This window comes from Rhinatrema bivittatum, chromosome 1 (genome assembly GCF_901001135.1).
Source record: "Rhinatrema bivittatum chromosome 1, aRhiBiv1.1, whole genome shotgun sequence".
In the NCBI taxonomy this organism is placed as follows: domain Eukaryota; kingdom Metazoa; phylum Chordata; class Amphibia; order Gymnophiona; family Rhinatrematidae; genus Rhinatrema; species Rhinatrema bivittatum.
In genome coordinates this window covers 200,664,355-200,682,281 of record NC_042615.1, presented here as the reverse complement: position 1 = coordinate 200,682,281, position 17,927 = coordinate 200,664,355, and the positions used below count along the sequence as shown (strand labels likewise).

The 17,927-nt window shown below is 44.3% G+C and overlaps 1 protein-coding gene across 1 annotated transcript in view; it reads right to left on the bottom strand.

Annotated features, from left to right (window-relative positions):
* BOD1L1 (biorientation of chromosomes in cell division 1 like 1) overlaps positions 1–17,927 on the bottom strand; it is a 441,087-nt gene that overhangs the window by 287,148 nt on the left and 136,012 nt on the right. The window contains 1 exon segment of the mRNA XM_029590831.1: positions 15,708–15,783. Within this exon segment, the coding sequence (XP_029446691.1) occupies positions 15,708–15,783 (76 nt within the window).

Below are 17,927 nucleotides of genomic sequence, written 5' to 3'. Positions count from 1 at the left end.
GATCTCTAATGGAATGAGCCCTGAAATGATTAAGCAATGGCTTCCCAGCATCAACATATGCAGCCGTGACTGCCTCCTTAAACCAGCGAGCTATGGTAGCCCACAAGCCAGCATTCCCTGCCTAGTACCGCCGTGAAGAACAAACAGGTGATCCGTCTTCCATAACAAGGCTTAGTAACCTCCAGATACTGGACAATATGTCTCTTGACATCCAAGGGTTGAAACAAATGATACTCCTCAAAATCTCTCTTTGTCCAGATAGGGTAGGGAGATGAACTGATTCAAGGGAAAGTCAATGACCACCTTCAGTAGAAAAGAAGGAACAGTATGCAGTTGTACCACCCCTGGAATGACCCGGAGGAAAGGCTCCTGGCAAGAAAAGGCTAGCAGTTCAGAAACACTAAACACAGAACAAATTGCCTCAATAAACACCATTTTCAAGGTCAGTAACCGCAAGTTCAGGTTACGCATCAGTCTAAATGAAAGGCCCACTAAGAAATCCAGTACCAAATTAAGACTCCATAAGGGCACCAGAAACCTCAAAGGAGGAAGATGTTTGACTCCTTTCAGGAAACGGGCCACATCAGGCTGAACCGACAGCCATCCACCATTCAACTGACAAACAGATGAGAGCAGCTACTTGAACCTTTAAGGAATTGAGGGGGCCAAGCCTTTATTCAAGCCATCCTGCAAAAATTCCAAAATGAGCGGAATCTTGACCGAATAAGGAAGAGTACCTTGATTCTCACACTAGGCTTCAAACACTTGCCAAACCCGCACATAGGCAAAGGAAGGGGAGAACTTTCTAGCTCTTAGCAAGGTGGAAATCACTGCCGCAGAGTATCCACGTTTCAACAAGCAAACCCTTTCAAGGGCCATACCGTTAAGACAAAACTGAGTCAGATCTTAATGAAAAATAGGACCCTGCTGCAACAGATTCCTGTGCACTGGAAGCCGAAGGGGTGATTCCATCAGGAGCTGCCGCAGATCTGCATACCAAGGTCTCCTGGGCCAATCTGCAGCAATCAAGAGTACCATCCTTCTGTGGTGCTCGATCTTTCAAACTAATCTGTCGAACATGGACCATGGAGGAAAGGCGAACAGCAAATTGTATTCCAGCCACTCCTGCATCAAGGCATATATCCCCAATGACTTCGGATCTCTCCTGTGACTGAAAAATCTCGGAACTTTCACATCACGAGAAGTACCTAGCAAGTCTAGAAACGGGAGACCCCTGTGATCCAGAATAAGATAAATGCCTCGTTTGATAGCACCCATTCACCTGGGTCCAATCTTTCCCTGCTGATAAAGTCTGTTCTTTCATTGTCTTTTCCTGCTATATGCAAGGCTGAGTTCTCTGGAGATGTAGTTCGGCTCATTCATAAGTTGTTTCAATCTCCTGCAACACTTGTTGGTTCTCGGTTCCACCTTGCTGATTTATGTAAGTCACAGTCATTGTGTTGTCTGATATTATTCTGACCACTCCACCCTGCAGCCTGTTGCTGAACTGCAAACTTGCATGCCGAACTGCCTTGGCTGCCAAACGTCTGATGTTCCAGAGAGAATCTATTGCATCCCAGCGTCCTTGCACTGTTAGCTCCTGACAGTGAGCTCCCTAACCATGGAGGCTCACATCTATTTTCAGTACTAGCTGGACCGGTGCAGCTAGGGAAATTCCCTTCTTTAGATGCTCTGGCTGTAGCCACCACTGCAATTGGGAAGAGACCTCCATCGGCAGACTGAGCCGAATTGAATAGTCCAGAGTCTGCAGGTTCCACCGAGACAACAGGGAGCATTGAAGAGGACACATATGCGCTCTCGCCCATGATACCACTTCCAGGGTTTCTGCCATTAAAACAAGTACTTGCAGATAGGACCATACAGTCAGGCGCAAACGTCAATAGATGTAGTTGTGACATTAACTTCTGAATACGAGCTTCTGGCAGGAAAACCTTGCCCTGCTTCATGTCAAACCGAACCCCAAGGTATTCCAATCACTGAGCAGGCTAAAGGCTGCTCTTGACCAGATTCACAACCCAGACAAGCTCCTGCAACAGGGAGATCACCTTACAGGTCACCAGGAGGCTCTCCTCCAGCGACTTGGCTCGAATCAACCAGTCGTCCAAATACGTATGTAATAGGATCCCATCCTCTCTCAACTCTGCCGCAACTACCAATATTTCATTAGAAAAGGTCCTGGGAGTGGTGACCAGACCAAAAGGCAGTGCCCGAAACTGATAATGGCATCCCAGAACTGTGAATCATAGAATGGATCGATACTCTAGTCGAACGGGAATGTGAAGATATGCTTCGGACAGGTCCAAAAAGGTCAGAAATTCCCCCTACTGTAAGGCCATTATCACCGAGCGCAACGTCTCCATGCATAAATGCGTCACCCACAAATGGCAGTTGATACCCCTGAGATCTAGGATGGGATAAAAAGGATCCCTCCTTCTTAGGCACAACGAAATAAACTGAAAATCGGCCCATATTTTCTTGAGACATGGGCACCAGAATCATAACCCTCAGACAGAGAGAGCCATGCCAATGTATCCTCCACTGCCTGCTTCTTCCGTGGGGAGTGGTAGGAAGAGACCATGAACACATCCCGAGAAATACCGCGAAACTCCAGCACATATCTTTCTCACATCACCTCCAGGATCCATTGATCCGATGTGATCTCGACTGACCTCTGATAGAAGAGAGAGAGGGGGTGGATTGGCAAACCTTCATTGGAAGGCTTGGGAGAATCCACTACCTGAGCCTTCTTCCCTGCTGGACTGCCTGGGATGAAAGGACTGAGACCTACCAAAAGGTCGAGTCTTCTGAGAGGTTGCTCCTCTACAGGGTATAAACTGCTTGAATCCCCTAGTACAACCTCTCATGCTAAAGAAGCGTGGCCTCTGCTTCTTATCCTCTGGTAATCGAGGAACTGGTAATTCGCCCCAGTCAAATTGGTCAATTTCTCCAACTCATTCCCAAACAAAAGCGAGCCTTTAAAGGGCAACTTTGTGAGGTAAGCGTTGGAGGTTGCATTGGCCGACCAATTTCTCAACCATAACAGACGCCTGGCCGCTATTACAGAAGACACCCCTCTGGCTGAGGTGTGGACCAAACTGCAGTCTGCATCTGCCAAGACGGCAGCCATCGGAATTCACCCAAGAGTCATCAACCTCTTGAGAGAGAAGTAAACAATAGCGAGTCACTAGGGAACAAGAAGCTATTTGCAAAGTCATTGCCATTGCTTCAAATGCCTGCTTAAGGATAGTTTCAATCCTTCTATCATATACATCCTTCAAGGCCATTCCTCCCTCCATGGGGATAGTCATCCGCTTGGAGACTGCACATACAAGTGCATCCACATTCAGAAAACAAAAAGGCTCTCTCATCACCAGTTCCAGAGTACAGGCCTTCCAAAACCCTAACTCTGTTGAAATTAGCCTCTGGGGTGCCCCACTCAAGATCAATCAATTCTTGAATGGCCTCCATCACAGGAAAAAAAACAAGGCTTTATGCAGAACAACCAAATGGGATTTTTCTTTGGCTCCGACATGGAATCTGCCCCATGGACTCCCAGCATTTTCAAGGTCTACGTAATCAGGGACTACTGTTCATCTCTATGAAAGAACCGTAACATAGTCCTATATGGTTCTAATCCTGGAGGAATTTCACCATCCTCAAGAGTCCAGATCGGCGGTGTCATTTGTGCCATCCAGATCTCCATTGGATAGTCATGCTGCCACTCCAGGAATAATCTGGTGCTTACAGGTATGTCCAGGCAAGGTTTGTACCTGCGACTGACCTGGGAGCATTGGATGGGGCTGAGGACTGTGCCTATAGAAAGGACTGTAATCCCTGGAAAAAGTCTACCCATGAAAACATAGAAGTATCCAGACCAGGAGGTACCTGAGGCGTACTACTCAGTAAGCTGCCTTCTCCTGCTGAAGAAACAGTTAGGGGAGTTCCAAAGTCAGGCGCCCCCACCTGAAAAGTCTTTACCCAGGCCTACATCCAGTTGGGAAGAACTAAGCTTAGTGAAATCAGAGGAAGATAATGCTCTCTGAGCCTCCAAACAGTGCTGGCATGAGTCAGCTGGCACTTGGGTGAGATGCCTGAATATGACAGGCAGTGCAAAGAGAAAGGCGCTTAGGTTTCTTAGATATAGGTGCCATTAGACCGGCAGCATGCTGATCGCAGCTGGAAGTGTGCGTCTATCTTTTTTTTTTTTTTTTGGGGGGGGGGGGGGGGGAAGAGGGCATCCAAAAATTCTAGGTGTCTAAAAATTAGGCATCTAACACCTAGGCATCCCACTGGCTAGGCACCCAAGACTTAGGCATCCCTAGGATAGGCATCATAAAAAATTAAACGCACAGCAACGCTAAACTTGTGCCCACAGGTAAGTGGACAGTCACTTAAGGTGCCGCTTGACTTGGGACACACAGACTACTAGACCTGCCTAAGCATCCAACTTGGACATTCAGCTAGATGCACACACTGAACCAACAATCCTGTTGAGGGCAGCCTATAGAAAGCGAGCAAAACTCCATTGATGCCCACCCCACCACACGGCTTGCAGCGAAAAGCTTGAGCAGGGCCTAGCCTCCAGAGGCTGCTCAACCCACCAGGCTGCCCACATCCCTTCACCTCCCACAGAGTGGAATGGACATCGGAACTGTGCACCGAGCAAGGAGACCAGGGGAAGGAAGAATCCCTATGGCAAAAAAAACTCCTTCACTGTCTCTGCATTTTTTTTTTTTAAACTTGCCTGAGCTCAGCCTTACCTGGCTGAGTACAGAGATGGTCTCCAGCTGCCAGGAGAAAGGGCATTTGCTGTCACTGCCATGCTCAGCTTCTTACACCCACTGCCTTTCAGCTGCTTATCAGCTAAGTCCACACCGGCTGAAAAACCAGCTACCAGACCAAGGCACGCATCTGAGGGAACACGGAAATCACTTCAGGAATTCTCAACTGGGGGAAAGACCTTTTGGTATCACCACAGGAGAGCAGGGGAGGTTTATTTTCCTCATTTCTCTCTTTTTTTTTTTTTTTTTTAAATCAAAGCCATCCCCAGTAGGGAGATGCATATCCATCATCTGCTAGAGATGGAGAATACTGGCAGGCTGATGTCACTGCAGAGGTATATATATACTGTGACATCAGTTTGCTCCATCTCCATCTGCTGGTAGAGGTGCATGACCCACTTGTTCTGGATTCCTCTGACTGGATGCTAAGAAAAAGCAGTTTTGCCTCAAAGCCTGCCATGCTTATTATAAGATAATTTACAGTATTCTCTTGCTTATCACATAAAGTAGTGATTAATTATATGAGAAAGTGAATCTCAAAGCAAGTTGCAGCATTCTCTACTTATTGCACAAAGCAGCAGCAATTAAAGAAGGGGAAACCTCTTTCTGAAGATTGTTTTGTTTCACAGATTATACTAATCAGTTTGCCTCATAAGAAGCCAAGCCTAAGTGCAAGGTTTTTTGGGGGGTTTTTTAAATTAAAAAAATTAAAAAATTATGTATAAAAAATATATTTAAAAACTCAGCGAGGTCCTTGGTAAGCAAAATAAATACAAGAAATCTGCACTAAGGATACAGGCAGGTTGTTTTTTTTTTAATAAGTGAAAGTCTTTTTTAATAAAGAATGGGTCAGATGGAGGTTTTTTAGACTGGCGATTACAAATGAGCATAAGCCTCTATCACCTTTGTCTATGGTGAAGCATCAATGCATTTCTGAGGTCTTTTTCCTCCTAATCAAATTCATCTATTACATATAAGCATTTAATGTACAATTTGTTGTGAAGGATTTTTTCCGTATCTTTTTTCCTTCACTTGCCTGTTTTAATTTGATTTATACTAATATATTATCAAAGCAATATTTTCTCCAGAGTGCTCTGATGCACTACCAGCACATATTTGGAAGACTCTGAGGAAGAAAATACATTTTATACATAGGCTATGTATCTGTTCTGGTCAGATTCTTGTCAGTGCCCTGAGGTAAAAGTAATCAAAGCTTTTGTTTATTCAGGGACTGGAAGCCTTCAAACTTTTAAATAGCAACTACTTGGAGCCTCTGCAGAAAAACAAAGATGTTTACATATTAGCTATTCATCTGTCCTTCACCCTAACAGTCATCATCTCCTGTAAAGGAAACAGATTATGGAGCCACTTGTCAGATTCTTCTATAATTCTACTTCTTTGCATACTTGTCTTTAAAAACAAAAAATTCCTCTCAATCTAAAAATGTCAGTGACTAGAATCTCATTTTGTTGAGTAGCAAAAAAGCACAGAAAGTGCAAGCAAACCAGAGATCAGAATACAACCTCAGAAGATTGGATACTGCTTCGATACTAAGTACACCTAATTAATTATTAATCCTCTTTATTCCATTGTAAAGCTGTGGTAAACCTGGCATGTGTTTTCTCTGTATAAGGGGGGAGAGGCTTTTCTTTGTGTGGGGAATCTTGCATGTCCTAGCACCTTATTACAAAGATGTGGCAAGACTGGGAAAAACCACTGTTCGATGTTCATGAACATGTACTTGTTGGATGGTGCATTTAATTATGCAACTGAACTAATCTTTTTCTTTTTGTTTTGTCTATTCCAGAATGGAAAGAACATGAACTTTCACTGCAGCTGAAGTCAAACAGATGATGTGATGACAGCGAGGAGTCATGCAACTTTGAAAATGAAATGTATTAGGTTAATGTTCTTGACAAGGAACAATGCACTAAGCCAGATGATTACCTCTCCCTTGAAAATACAGCCAGCATGGATGGAAAGGAGTTGCCAGTGAAGTCAGAGATCTCAACCCTTGTAGTAGGACAAGTAAGAGGAGCATTACATAGAAGTCATGACAGAGAGAAAGAGGCAGAATACCAATAAGACAACAGAGCTAACAACTGACATCCAAGACGCTGTCACTATGAAACATAAATGGGGGCTGAGGCAGAAAGAGCAACAAGGACAAAAGATACAGGGATCAGGACACTATGCAAGAATGTGCTGACTCCATGCATGATAGCCAGCAGCAGACAATAGTGAAACATGTCTCCTATTTTTTATTTTTTTATAAAACTGAGCTTCTGTCATAGTGAAAGAGACAGAGAAGCTCTTTGTTACATCAGGATGTGGAAGGAAGGATATCCAGACATACCCCAAGAATGGAAATGGTGGTCAACACTGACATTAAGGTTTATACTGGCCTTCTAGTGTTGAATGCTTTACTTCATGGCAGCTGTGCTGGAGCAGTTCTGGTCTGAAAATTTAGGTTGTTCCTACTTTACAGCCCAGGAAGCCTTCAACAATTTCAGGAAATCACAAAATTCCCACGCTTTGAAAACAAAGCAATAGTAGATCAGATCAGAGAAAGCTCAGGATAAACGTGTAGTGTTCTGTAATGTATGGACTCTTTCTGCAGCAATTGAAAAAGTATTATGTACCAGAGAAACACCTCACAGTTAATGGGTGGCTGATGGACTTTAGGAGATGCTGTCCATTCAGGTAGTACATGACCAGTTTTAAGAAGATAATTTTAGGCAGTTTATCTAGATCCAAGGAAGACTTTGTGATGGATCAGAATAGGCTCTAATGATTGAGGACTATTGCATATAAGTTGAGAACAGAGATTGTATAAAGGCATGACACTATCACGTCATTCCCAAGACTTCCTGACAACAATGAGCCGATAAAGAGCTAAAATGGCCCCAGGGAACCGATGGTGTTTCTTAACACCTTGGAAGATCAAATACCAAAGACTAGTACCGATACCAATGAGTTGATAATGAGTTAAGACATTTATGGGCTGATGCAATACAGTGCGCTCACACGAAACCCTAGCACCTCCTTGCAAGCGCAACCCCCTAATTTGCCTATTGCATGGCGCCCCCCTTGCGGGCACCATGGGTGCATTAAGAAAGCGGGCGCTGAAAAGTCAGCGCCCGCTTTCCGCGAAAATGATTGCATCGGCCCCCTAGTGTCTCTTAACAAATGGGAAGATCAAAGACTAGTACTGAAATACCTTCCTGGATAAAGTGCAAATTGAAACATCTAACTTGCAGAAGGATATATAAGGAATTGCATTTGCCCATTTTATCTGGATGATCTGAAAGGAGCAAAAAGCGATACAACTGGTTCTTTTTGGGGGCCCCGAACTTGCAGTCTTCCAGGTTTTTCCCAAAGACACTGTCTTATAGACATATAAGGGAAGTGTTCTCTGTATAATAATTCATCTTTATTTCTATTTCCTATTTACCTGTATTTATTTATGTATCGCTTGTATTCATTTTTTATATTACTTATTGCTGATTTTCTATCCATATATTTACAACATTTAGTAAATTAAGATTTGCTTTACCAGACTGTGTGTAGAGTGTTATATGACATAATATATTATATACCCCCAGATGGCCACTGAGTATACCAGTAAGACATACAAATACAGATGTAAAATATGGTGGTACTGAGATGCTGCATCTTTCTACCCATTGAATAGAGATATCTATTTACAAAAAGAACCAGGGGAGAAAGCAGAGTTCTTTATCTGTAACAGGTGTTCTGTGAGGACAGCAGGATGTTAGTCCTCATACATGGGTGACATCAGATGGAGCCCGATGCGGAAAACTTATGTCAAAAATAAAATAAAAAATAGGAGAAACCCAACTCCTTGGGATGGCAGGTGGATTTCATGAGAACTAACATCCTGCTGTCCTCAGAGAACACTTGTTACAGATAAGCAATTCTGCTTTCTCTGAGGACAAGCAGGATGGTAGTCCTCACACATGGGTGAATCCCCAGCTATAGGTTGCTCCCAAACATAAAGGGGACCAACAGATGCCCAACCAGGTGCGAACGGGCACAACACCGGTGCTATTGGTAACAGAGGGGGGAGACAGCCTGAACACAAACAGGCCCTAGGTGGGAGAACTGGGTTCTACAACTCAAACAGGTTCCGAAGGACAGACTGGCTGAATCTGTCATATCAGCCATCTCTATCCAGATAGTAATGAAATGTGAATGTGAGGAGAGAACTCCATGTCACAGCCTTGCAGATCTCCTCCATGGGAACTGCTTGCAAGTGGGTCACTGACATTGCCATGGCTCTGACAGAATGAACCTTGACATGACCCCCAAGATGCAGACCTGCCTGGGCTTAACAGAAGGAGATGCAATCTGCTAACCAATTGTATAATGTCTGTTTGGCAACGGCAATGCCCAGCCTATTCCTATAAAAAGAAATAAAAAGTTGGGTGGACTATCTATGGGCTTCTGTCCACTCCAGAAAGAAGGCAAAGGCTGTTTTGCAATCCAAACTGTGCAGTGCTCATTCGCCTTGGTGTGAATGAAGCCTGGAAAAGAATGTTGGCAGGACGAATGACTGTTTAAGATGGAAGTCCGTCACCACCTTAGGCAGGAATTTAGGGTGTGTACGCAAGACCACCCTGTCATGATAAAACAGTGTAAGATGGATAAGTCACTAAGAGCTGGAGTTCGCTGACCCTGCGCGCACTGAGGTGAACCGCCACCAAAAATATGACTTTCCAGGACAGGTATTTCAGATCACAGATGCGCAGCAGCTCAAAAGGAGCACTCATCAGCTGAGCTAACACCACGTTGAGGTCCCAAGCCCCAGCGGAAGGCCTTAGGGGATGTTTCAATTGAAGCATGCCCCACATGAAACATACAACTACAGGCTGTACAGAGATGGGCGTATCATCTATACCTTGATGGTATGCGCCAAATGCACTGAGATTAACTGTAATAGAGTTGGTCTTTAAGTCAGCTTCCAATAGGTGTAGAAGGTAGTCATGCAGATTTTGTGTGGGGCAGAACGGATCTAGGGCCTTCTGCCCACACCACACGGAAAACCTCCTCCACTTCAGTCCATAGGTCTTTCTACTGGAAGACTTTCTAGAAGCCACCAGGACTTGAGACACATCCTCTGAAAGATCAAGCGGCTGCAGGATTAACCTCAACATCCAGGATGTGAGCAGAAGGGCCTGGAGGTTAGGTTACTGCAGCCTGCCTTGAGCTTACATGATGAGATCTGGGAAGTCCCCAGACTGATCATCTCTGGATGGACAACTCCTGTAGGAGTGGAAACCAGACCTTTATCGGCCAATGAGGGACAATGAGAATAATAGTCCTCTGTCCTCACAAAGCTTCAAGAGAGTCTTTGCCACTAAAGGAATTGGAGGATACACATACAGAAGATCCTTGCCCCAATGACAGATAAGGGCATCCAAGGCTGATTTGCCATCTGACCTGTACAGGGAGACAGAACCAAGATATCTTCCTGTTGCAGGGTGACACTCCCCCAGAGGCAGTATATTCACTTTGCTGTCCCCTGGGTCCAGGGACCACTTGTAGGATCTGAAGGCTCGACTCAGCCTGTCCACTATCTCACAAAGAAGAATATCTGATTCAACTGAGGGAGACAAAGAAATTAATCAAGTTGGCAAAATGTCAAGCGGAAGAGAGGATTGCCAAGGAGATAAAATATGGTGACAAAACATTTTTCAGATATATCAGCGAAAAGAGAAAAGTCCAAAGTGGTATAGTGAAATTGAAAGGTGGAAATGATCAATGTGTGGAGAGAGACGAAGAAATGGCAGAAATATTAAACAAATACTTCAGCTCTGTGTTCACTAAAGAAGACTCTGGAGAAGGACCATCTCTACACAACAAGAAACTGGAGGGAAGTGGAACAGATGAAAATCCATTTACAGTAGATAATGTATGGGAAGAGCTAAAGAATCTGAAAGTGGACAAAGCCATGGAGCCTGATGGGATTCATCCAAGGATACTGAGGGAGCTCAGAGATGTGCTGGCGGGACCGCTGTGCGACCTGTTCAATAGATCCCTAGAAACGGGAGTGGTGCCGAGTGATTGGAGAAGAGCGGTGGTGGTCCCGCTTCACAAGAGTGGGAACAGAGAGGAGGCTGGTAACTACAGACCGGTTAGCTTCACTTCGGTGGTGGGAAAAGTAATGGAGTCACTGTTGAAAGAGAGAATAGTGAACTATCTACAGTCTGGAGAATTGATGGACCAGAGGCAGCATGGATTCACCAGAGGAAGATCCTGTCAGACAAATCTGATTGACTTTTTTGACTGGGTAACCAAGGAATTGGATCGAGGAAGAGCGCTCGATGTCATCTACTTGGATTTCAGCAAAGCTTTTGATACGGTTCCGCACAGGAGACTGGTGAATAAAACGAGAAGCTTAGGAGTGAGTGCTGAGGTGGTGACCTGGATTGAAAACTGGTTGACGGACAGAAAACAATGCGTGATGGTAAATGGAACTTTCTCTGAAGAGAGAGAGGTTTTAAGTGGTGTACCACAAGGATCAGTGTTGGGACCGGTCCTGTTCAATATCTTTGTGAGCGACATTGCGGACGGGATAGAAGGTAAGGTTTGTCTCTTTGCGGACGACACTAAGATCTGCAACAGAGTGGACACGCCGGAAGGAGTGGAGAGAATGAGACGGGATTTAAGGAAACTGGAAGAGTGGTCGAAGATATGGCAGCTGAGATTCAATGCCAAGAAGTGCAAAGTCATGCATATGGGGAGTGGAAATCCGAATGAACTATATTCGATGGGGGGGGAAAGGCTGATGTGCACGGAGCAGGAGAGAGACCTTGGGGTGATAGTGTCTAATGATATGAAGTCTGCGAAACAATGCGACAAGGCAATAGCAAAAGCCAGAAGAATGCTGGGATGCATAGAGAGAGGAATATCGAGTAAGAAAAGGGACGTGATTATCCCCTTGTACAGATCCTTGGTGAGGCCACACCTGGAGTACTGTGTTCAGTTCTGGAGACCGTATCTACAAAGAGACAAGGACAAGTTGGAAGCGGTACAGAGAAGGGCGACCAGGAAGGTGGAGGATCTTCATAGGATGACATACGAGGAGAGATTGAAGAATCTAAATATGTACTCCCTGGAGGAAAGGAGGAGCAGGGGTGATATGATTCAGACTTTCAGATACTTGAAAAACTTTAATGATCCAAAGACATTGATAAACCTTTTCCATCGGAAAAAAATCAGCATAACCAGAGGTCACGAGCTGAGGCTCCAGGGAGGAAGACTAAGAACCAATGTCAGGAAGTATTTCTTCACAGAAAGGGTGGTGGATGCCTGGAATGCCCTTCCGGAGGAAGTGGTGAAGTCTAAAACTGTGAACGACTTCAAAGGGGCGTGGGATAAACACTGTGGATCCATCAAGTCTAGAGGGCGTGAATAAAGTGGAGGCATTCAAACAATGCACGGAGCGGCAGTAGCCACAGAGGCATTCACGGAGCGGGATGCCAGTGGCCAGTAGTTGGTGTTCCACCTTCACGGAGCGGAAGGATGGAGGGCTGCTATTTCCAAAAAAAAAATAAACAAAAAAATAAAAACAGGGGTGGGTAAGAGTATGGGGCAAGGGGGTGGCCTGCTTGTTACAGCGGTTGCTACCCCCAATTGAGCTGGATGTCACTTGGATGCAGATTCAAAGCTGCTCTCTAAATCGGGTGGAGGGGAATTAGGGCTGGAGGGTACTGGAAGCCAATAGTAACAGGTGGGAGAGAGAAAAAGGGAAAAAAAATGGATAAAGTGCGTAGCTTGCTGGGCAGATTTGATGGGCCATTTGGTCTTCTTCTGCCGTCATTTCTATGTTTCTATGTTTCAGGGAGCTGCTGTCCTCAGTGCAAAAGAGCCAAGTCATGTAATTACCACAGATAGTAATCTGCACTGCCAAGACAATGGGAAGAAAAAAAAAAAAGAATGTTTCAACAGAACTTCAACTTTCTTTCATAGAATAGTTACTTTGCAGGTGACATCAGAAACCAGGGCACTGACCTGCAGCATCTGAAAGACACTGGGTAACAACTCATGGCAGTGGATACCACTTGTTCAAAACTTTGACACACTTGGGATTGCTTTCAGGGGATTCTCACCCTGTTAGAAATATTCCCTCCACTGCCAAATGAAAAGGAAAGACCTCTGAAGGCCTGCGTACCCCTTGGAAAGAAGGATCTGATACCAGAATCTCCTCAATCTTGGAATCTGAATATCAACAGATGTGACCACTTGAGATATAAGGAAAGCAATTTCATCCTTGAGGAAAAAGCAGATGGTAGAGTCATCTTCTGATGTAAACTCTCCTTCCTCCAAATCCAAAAGCATAGCACATTCAAGCAGCATTTTCTGAATTATCAAGAAGGCTGTAAAAATGTTGATAGCAGTAATTTTGATATGGGATTGATATGGAGTTTTGATTGTTCAAATTACTACCCTTAATATAAGGCTTGGGAGTAACCTGCATGGAGTGACAATTACTTCCATAAAAAACTTGCTGGGCAGACTGGATGGACCATTTGGTCTTTTTCTGCCATCAATACTATATGTTACTATGATTTGAAAAGACTGATTATGTCCAAATCCTTCTTCACTCTGGAAGCCAGGGCAAGCTCAAAGACTCTCCCACCCGCCACAGGCCACCTCTCTATCCAATAAGGGATGTTTTACCAATGAATTCCTTAAGGCAAGAGCATCTGAGACAGACTCCTGACTCGAAGAACCTAGGCCCCCTCCCACCGGTCCTCTAGTACAGCAAAGAAGGCTTGGTAGAAAAATCTGAAAATGTCAAGGAGAGAAAGCCCCTAGAGTAGAAGGGTAGGGGGCCCAAAGGGATTCTGTACTTGTCTCCCCCTCCGGGGCAAGAAGATGCTCTGCAAAATTCTTATGAAAATACCTGCATATCTAAGTGGTAAAGAGGCAGAGATGCAAGGCAAAGGCAACCCACAGTAGAAGTCATTACTCTTATGTTTCGTATCACATTTTTGCTTAGCACTGAATGCATTCTTTGTAAGACAAAGGCAGTATATGAGAATGGAATGTCTGGAAAAGACTAGTGCTGCAAATTCACTATGGAAAAAGTATTCAGAAATGCAGAAATGTACCAAAGGTCAGGGCTTGCATTCCATCGTAGCTTTAGGCTCATCTTTCATGCCGAAAGTATTTGCATATTAAAGTTAAGGAATTTTCATCAACCACTTGAAGAAATGTTTTGCTAAGTAGCTACATCATTGGTGTATAGATTAGAGGAGATGATCTATTTAACCTATTGTATCGTTTCTAGACTGTTCAGGTAACCTGCACACTCCTTAGATACCCCATTTACCCATTTTCTTTGAATAAAAATGTTCCTCTTAACTGCCGGTGTGAAGCGTTTCTTTCCAACTCACATCAAAGTAGAAAATCGGTAGCCCACCTAAGCCAAATTTAGACATACTAGGTGACCGTGCAGATGGAAACAAACCATGGGAAAATTGTAAATTGGCAGCCATTCCCACAAGCGTGCATGTCTCAGACGAGGAGGAGGTAGTAGCATGGGCCTCAAATAAGGCAGTTGGAACTGGAACAAAAGTACCCCCCGAGAACTCAGAAGTCACAGACCCAACAGAATCCAGAGCTTTCAGGTACAAACTTAGATTGTAAGCCCTCTGGGGATAGGGAAATACCTACCATAGTACCTGAATGTAATCCACTTTGAAGCACTGAAAAAAGTGCAAAAAGTGGAATCTAAATAGATGACTCCTCCCAGCAAACCACTGCCTCCTTTGCAGAAGGAGTAACAGAAGCCAGCAATGTTGTAGGCATACCAGCTTCCACAGCACCTATACAGACTACCATGCTATGACATAGCCAATTAAGAAACTCTGACAAGTCACAGAGATAGTACAGCAAAGCCTCTAAAGAAGATATGAGATCTTCACACCATTAGGCCCCAATCCAGAACTGGCCCAAAAACTCCCTTTCCCACCCCTACCCAAAAGGTGTTTTACCCCCTTATTAACATCCAGCATCTCCAGCTGCCACTGACAGAAAGCCTCTCAACTGCCTTTCCTATCCACCTCCACCGCACAAGTTTTATTCTGGTTATTATGGAGGGAGAGAGGAGAGAGAAGGAAGGAAGGGAAAGGAAGAAATTATTGCTAGGAGGATCCTGCTAAAAAAAAAAAAAACTCCTACCCTCTGGGGTTCACTACGCCTCAGCAGGGAACCTGGGAGCCATCATCAAGGGCTCTCTTAGGTGGAGAAGAAGCTTGGCCTGCAGTTGCTTGGCTAGGGAACTTGAACAAAAATAAAATGGCCCTATAAATTCAGAAGCAGCACTAAGCTACCTAAGTACCTAAGTAGCACTAAGCTACCTAAGTAGTAGAACCACCAAGATGCTCCAACATTCAAGGCCAAGGACTGAGACACAGGAGCTAAGGCTCCTGCTGCACTAGACCAGTATGTCCTATCATTTGCTGAAGACAGACAATACAGGCTTGTAACTTGGGCTGCACCACCATAATTACCGGTAATGAAGTCATGGAAAAAGTTGTGTCCTCTATCTCCATCTGCTGGTAGAACAGGATAAACCCATGTATCTGGACAAGGAAGTTATAGATCGACTAGGAATGTGAAGGGTAAACAGGCTTAGCCTTGTTCTAAGCTTACATAGGTATAATTAGAGCTCAGTCTGAGCTAGAGTTTATGTTTTTGCATTTTTTAAATATTTACATATTGTTTATTCTTTCTGCTTTTTATCCTTACATAAATAAACCCACTTGGACATTTTTTGTGGTCCTTTGCATTAACTAGTCTTATCAATATGTATACCCATCATGCATTCACAAAATAAAATGTAAGAGCAACATTCCCAATTAAAACACACACCTCATTGGTTTTGTGTATTTCTCTGGAACCTTCTTCAAAACGCTCACATTTTCTTTTCCCACTGTCTTCAGCAAATCTGAAAAACAAATATGAAAAACTATAAAAGTTTAAAGTTGTATGTCTAAATTGAGAAGCTAAGCAGAAATGGTGTGACTTTTTTTTTCCTGGTAGTGTTTCAAACAGAAGTTGCAGATTCTTAGATTATCATTTGACTGGTAGACCAGAGTTGCTTACCTGTAACAGGTGTTTTCCGAAGATAGCAGGATGTCGCCCTCACCATGGGTGACATAATCGGCACGGAAAATTAATGTCAAAGTTTCTAGAACTTTGACTGATCCTCACTGAGCATCCTCAGCATGCATTATACTAAACGTCCACACGGGGTCCCCTTCAGTCTTATAATATAGAATTCAAAAATAAAATAAGGGGAAGAAACCCACTTAGTGGAAACCCACAGGATGGTGGATGGGTTTTTTGAGGACTGACATCTTGCTGTCCTTGGAGAACACCTGTTACAGGCATGCAATTCTGACTTTCTCTGAGGACAAACAGGATGGCAGTCCTCACATATGGGTGAATCCCTAGCTACAAGCTGCCCCCAACATGAAAGAGAACCAACAAACACCAAAATAGATGCCAACAGGCACAACAACTAGTTTTGTTGGTAAGGAGGGTTGGCAAGGAGAGTTGGGTTCTACTCTTCAAACAAGTTCTGAAGGACAAACTGACCAAACCTATCCAAAAAATAATGTGATGTGTGGAGAGGACTCCACATAGTAGCTCTATAGATCTCCTCCATGGGAACTACTTGCATAGTTCAAACAAAGTAAGCATTGATAGGGCCCCCAAGATGCAGTCCCACCTGGGCATAACAGAAGGAGAAGCAGTCTACTAGCCAATTAGAAAGTGAGTGTTTGGCAACAGTGATGCTCAACTTATTCCTATCAAAAGAAATAAAAAGTTGCGTGGACAATCTAAAGGCTTCTCTGTTCACTCTGGATAGAAGGCTAAGGCTCTTTTGCAGTCCAAACCGTGCAGGGCTTGTTCGCCTTGGCACAAATGAAGCCTGGGAAAGAATGTTGGCAGGATAATGGACAGGTTAAGATGGAAGTCTGACACCACCTTAGGCAGGAACTTATGCAAGACCACCCTATCATGGAAAAACTTAGTGTAAGGTGGATAAGTCACTAAGAACTGGAACTCACTGACCCTGCCTGCTGAAGTGACCACCATCAAAAATATAACAAGGGCGCAGTGGCTCAAAGGGAGCTTTCATCAGCTAAGCCAAAACCACACTGAGGTCCCAAGATACAGTGGGAGGCCTTAGGGGAGGCTTCAACTGAAGCAGGCCCCACATGAAATGTACATTTACAGGCTGTACAAAGATGGGTGTACCATCTATACCAGGGGTGGGCAAGTCCGGTCCTCGAGGGCTGCAAACCAGTCGGGTTTTCAGGATACCCCTAATGAATATGCATGAAATAGATTTGCATACAACTGAGGCAGTGTGTATGCAGGTCTCTCTCATGCATATTCATTAAGGATATCCTGAAAACCCGACTGGTTTGCAGCCCTCGAGGACCGGAATTGCCCACCCCTGATCTATACCATGGTGGTATGTGCAAATTGCACTTAAATGACATTTAATACAGATGATCTTCAAGACAGCCTCTGATAGGTGTAGAAGGTAATCAAGCAGTTTTGTGGAGAGCAGGAAAACCGATCTAGGGCCTTTTTCTCACATCACAAGGAAAACATCCTCCACTTCAGTCTAAAGGATTTTCTAGTGAAAGGGTTTCTGAAAGCCACCAGAGATTGAGCGGTTGCAATATTAACCTCTCAACATCCAGGCTGTGAGCAACAGGGCCGGGAAGTCACAATCTGCCTCGATCCTATGTGATGAGATATGGGGGAGTCCCCAGTCTGATCGGTTCCAAAGTGTTTATCTCCCTGAGGAGTGGAAACCAGAACTGTCTCAGCCAATGGTGGGCTATGAGGATCGTAGTCCCTTTGTCCTTGTTAAGTTTCAAGAGAGTCTTTGCTACCAATGGAGCTGGAAGATACACATACAAGAGACCCACGCCCCAGTGCAAAGCGTCATCATCTGAGGCTGGTTTGCCACATGTCCTGTACAGGGAAAAAAACAGAAGAACCTTCCGTTACAGATGCTGTGAAAAGATCCACATTCGGGCTTCCCCAGAGGAGGAAATCGGATTCACG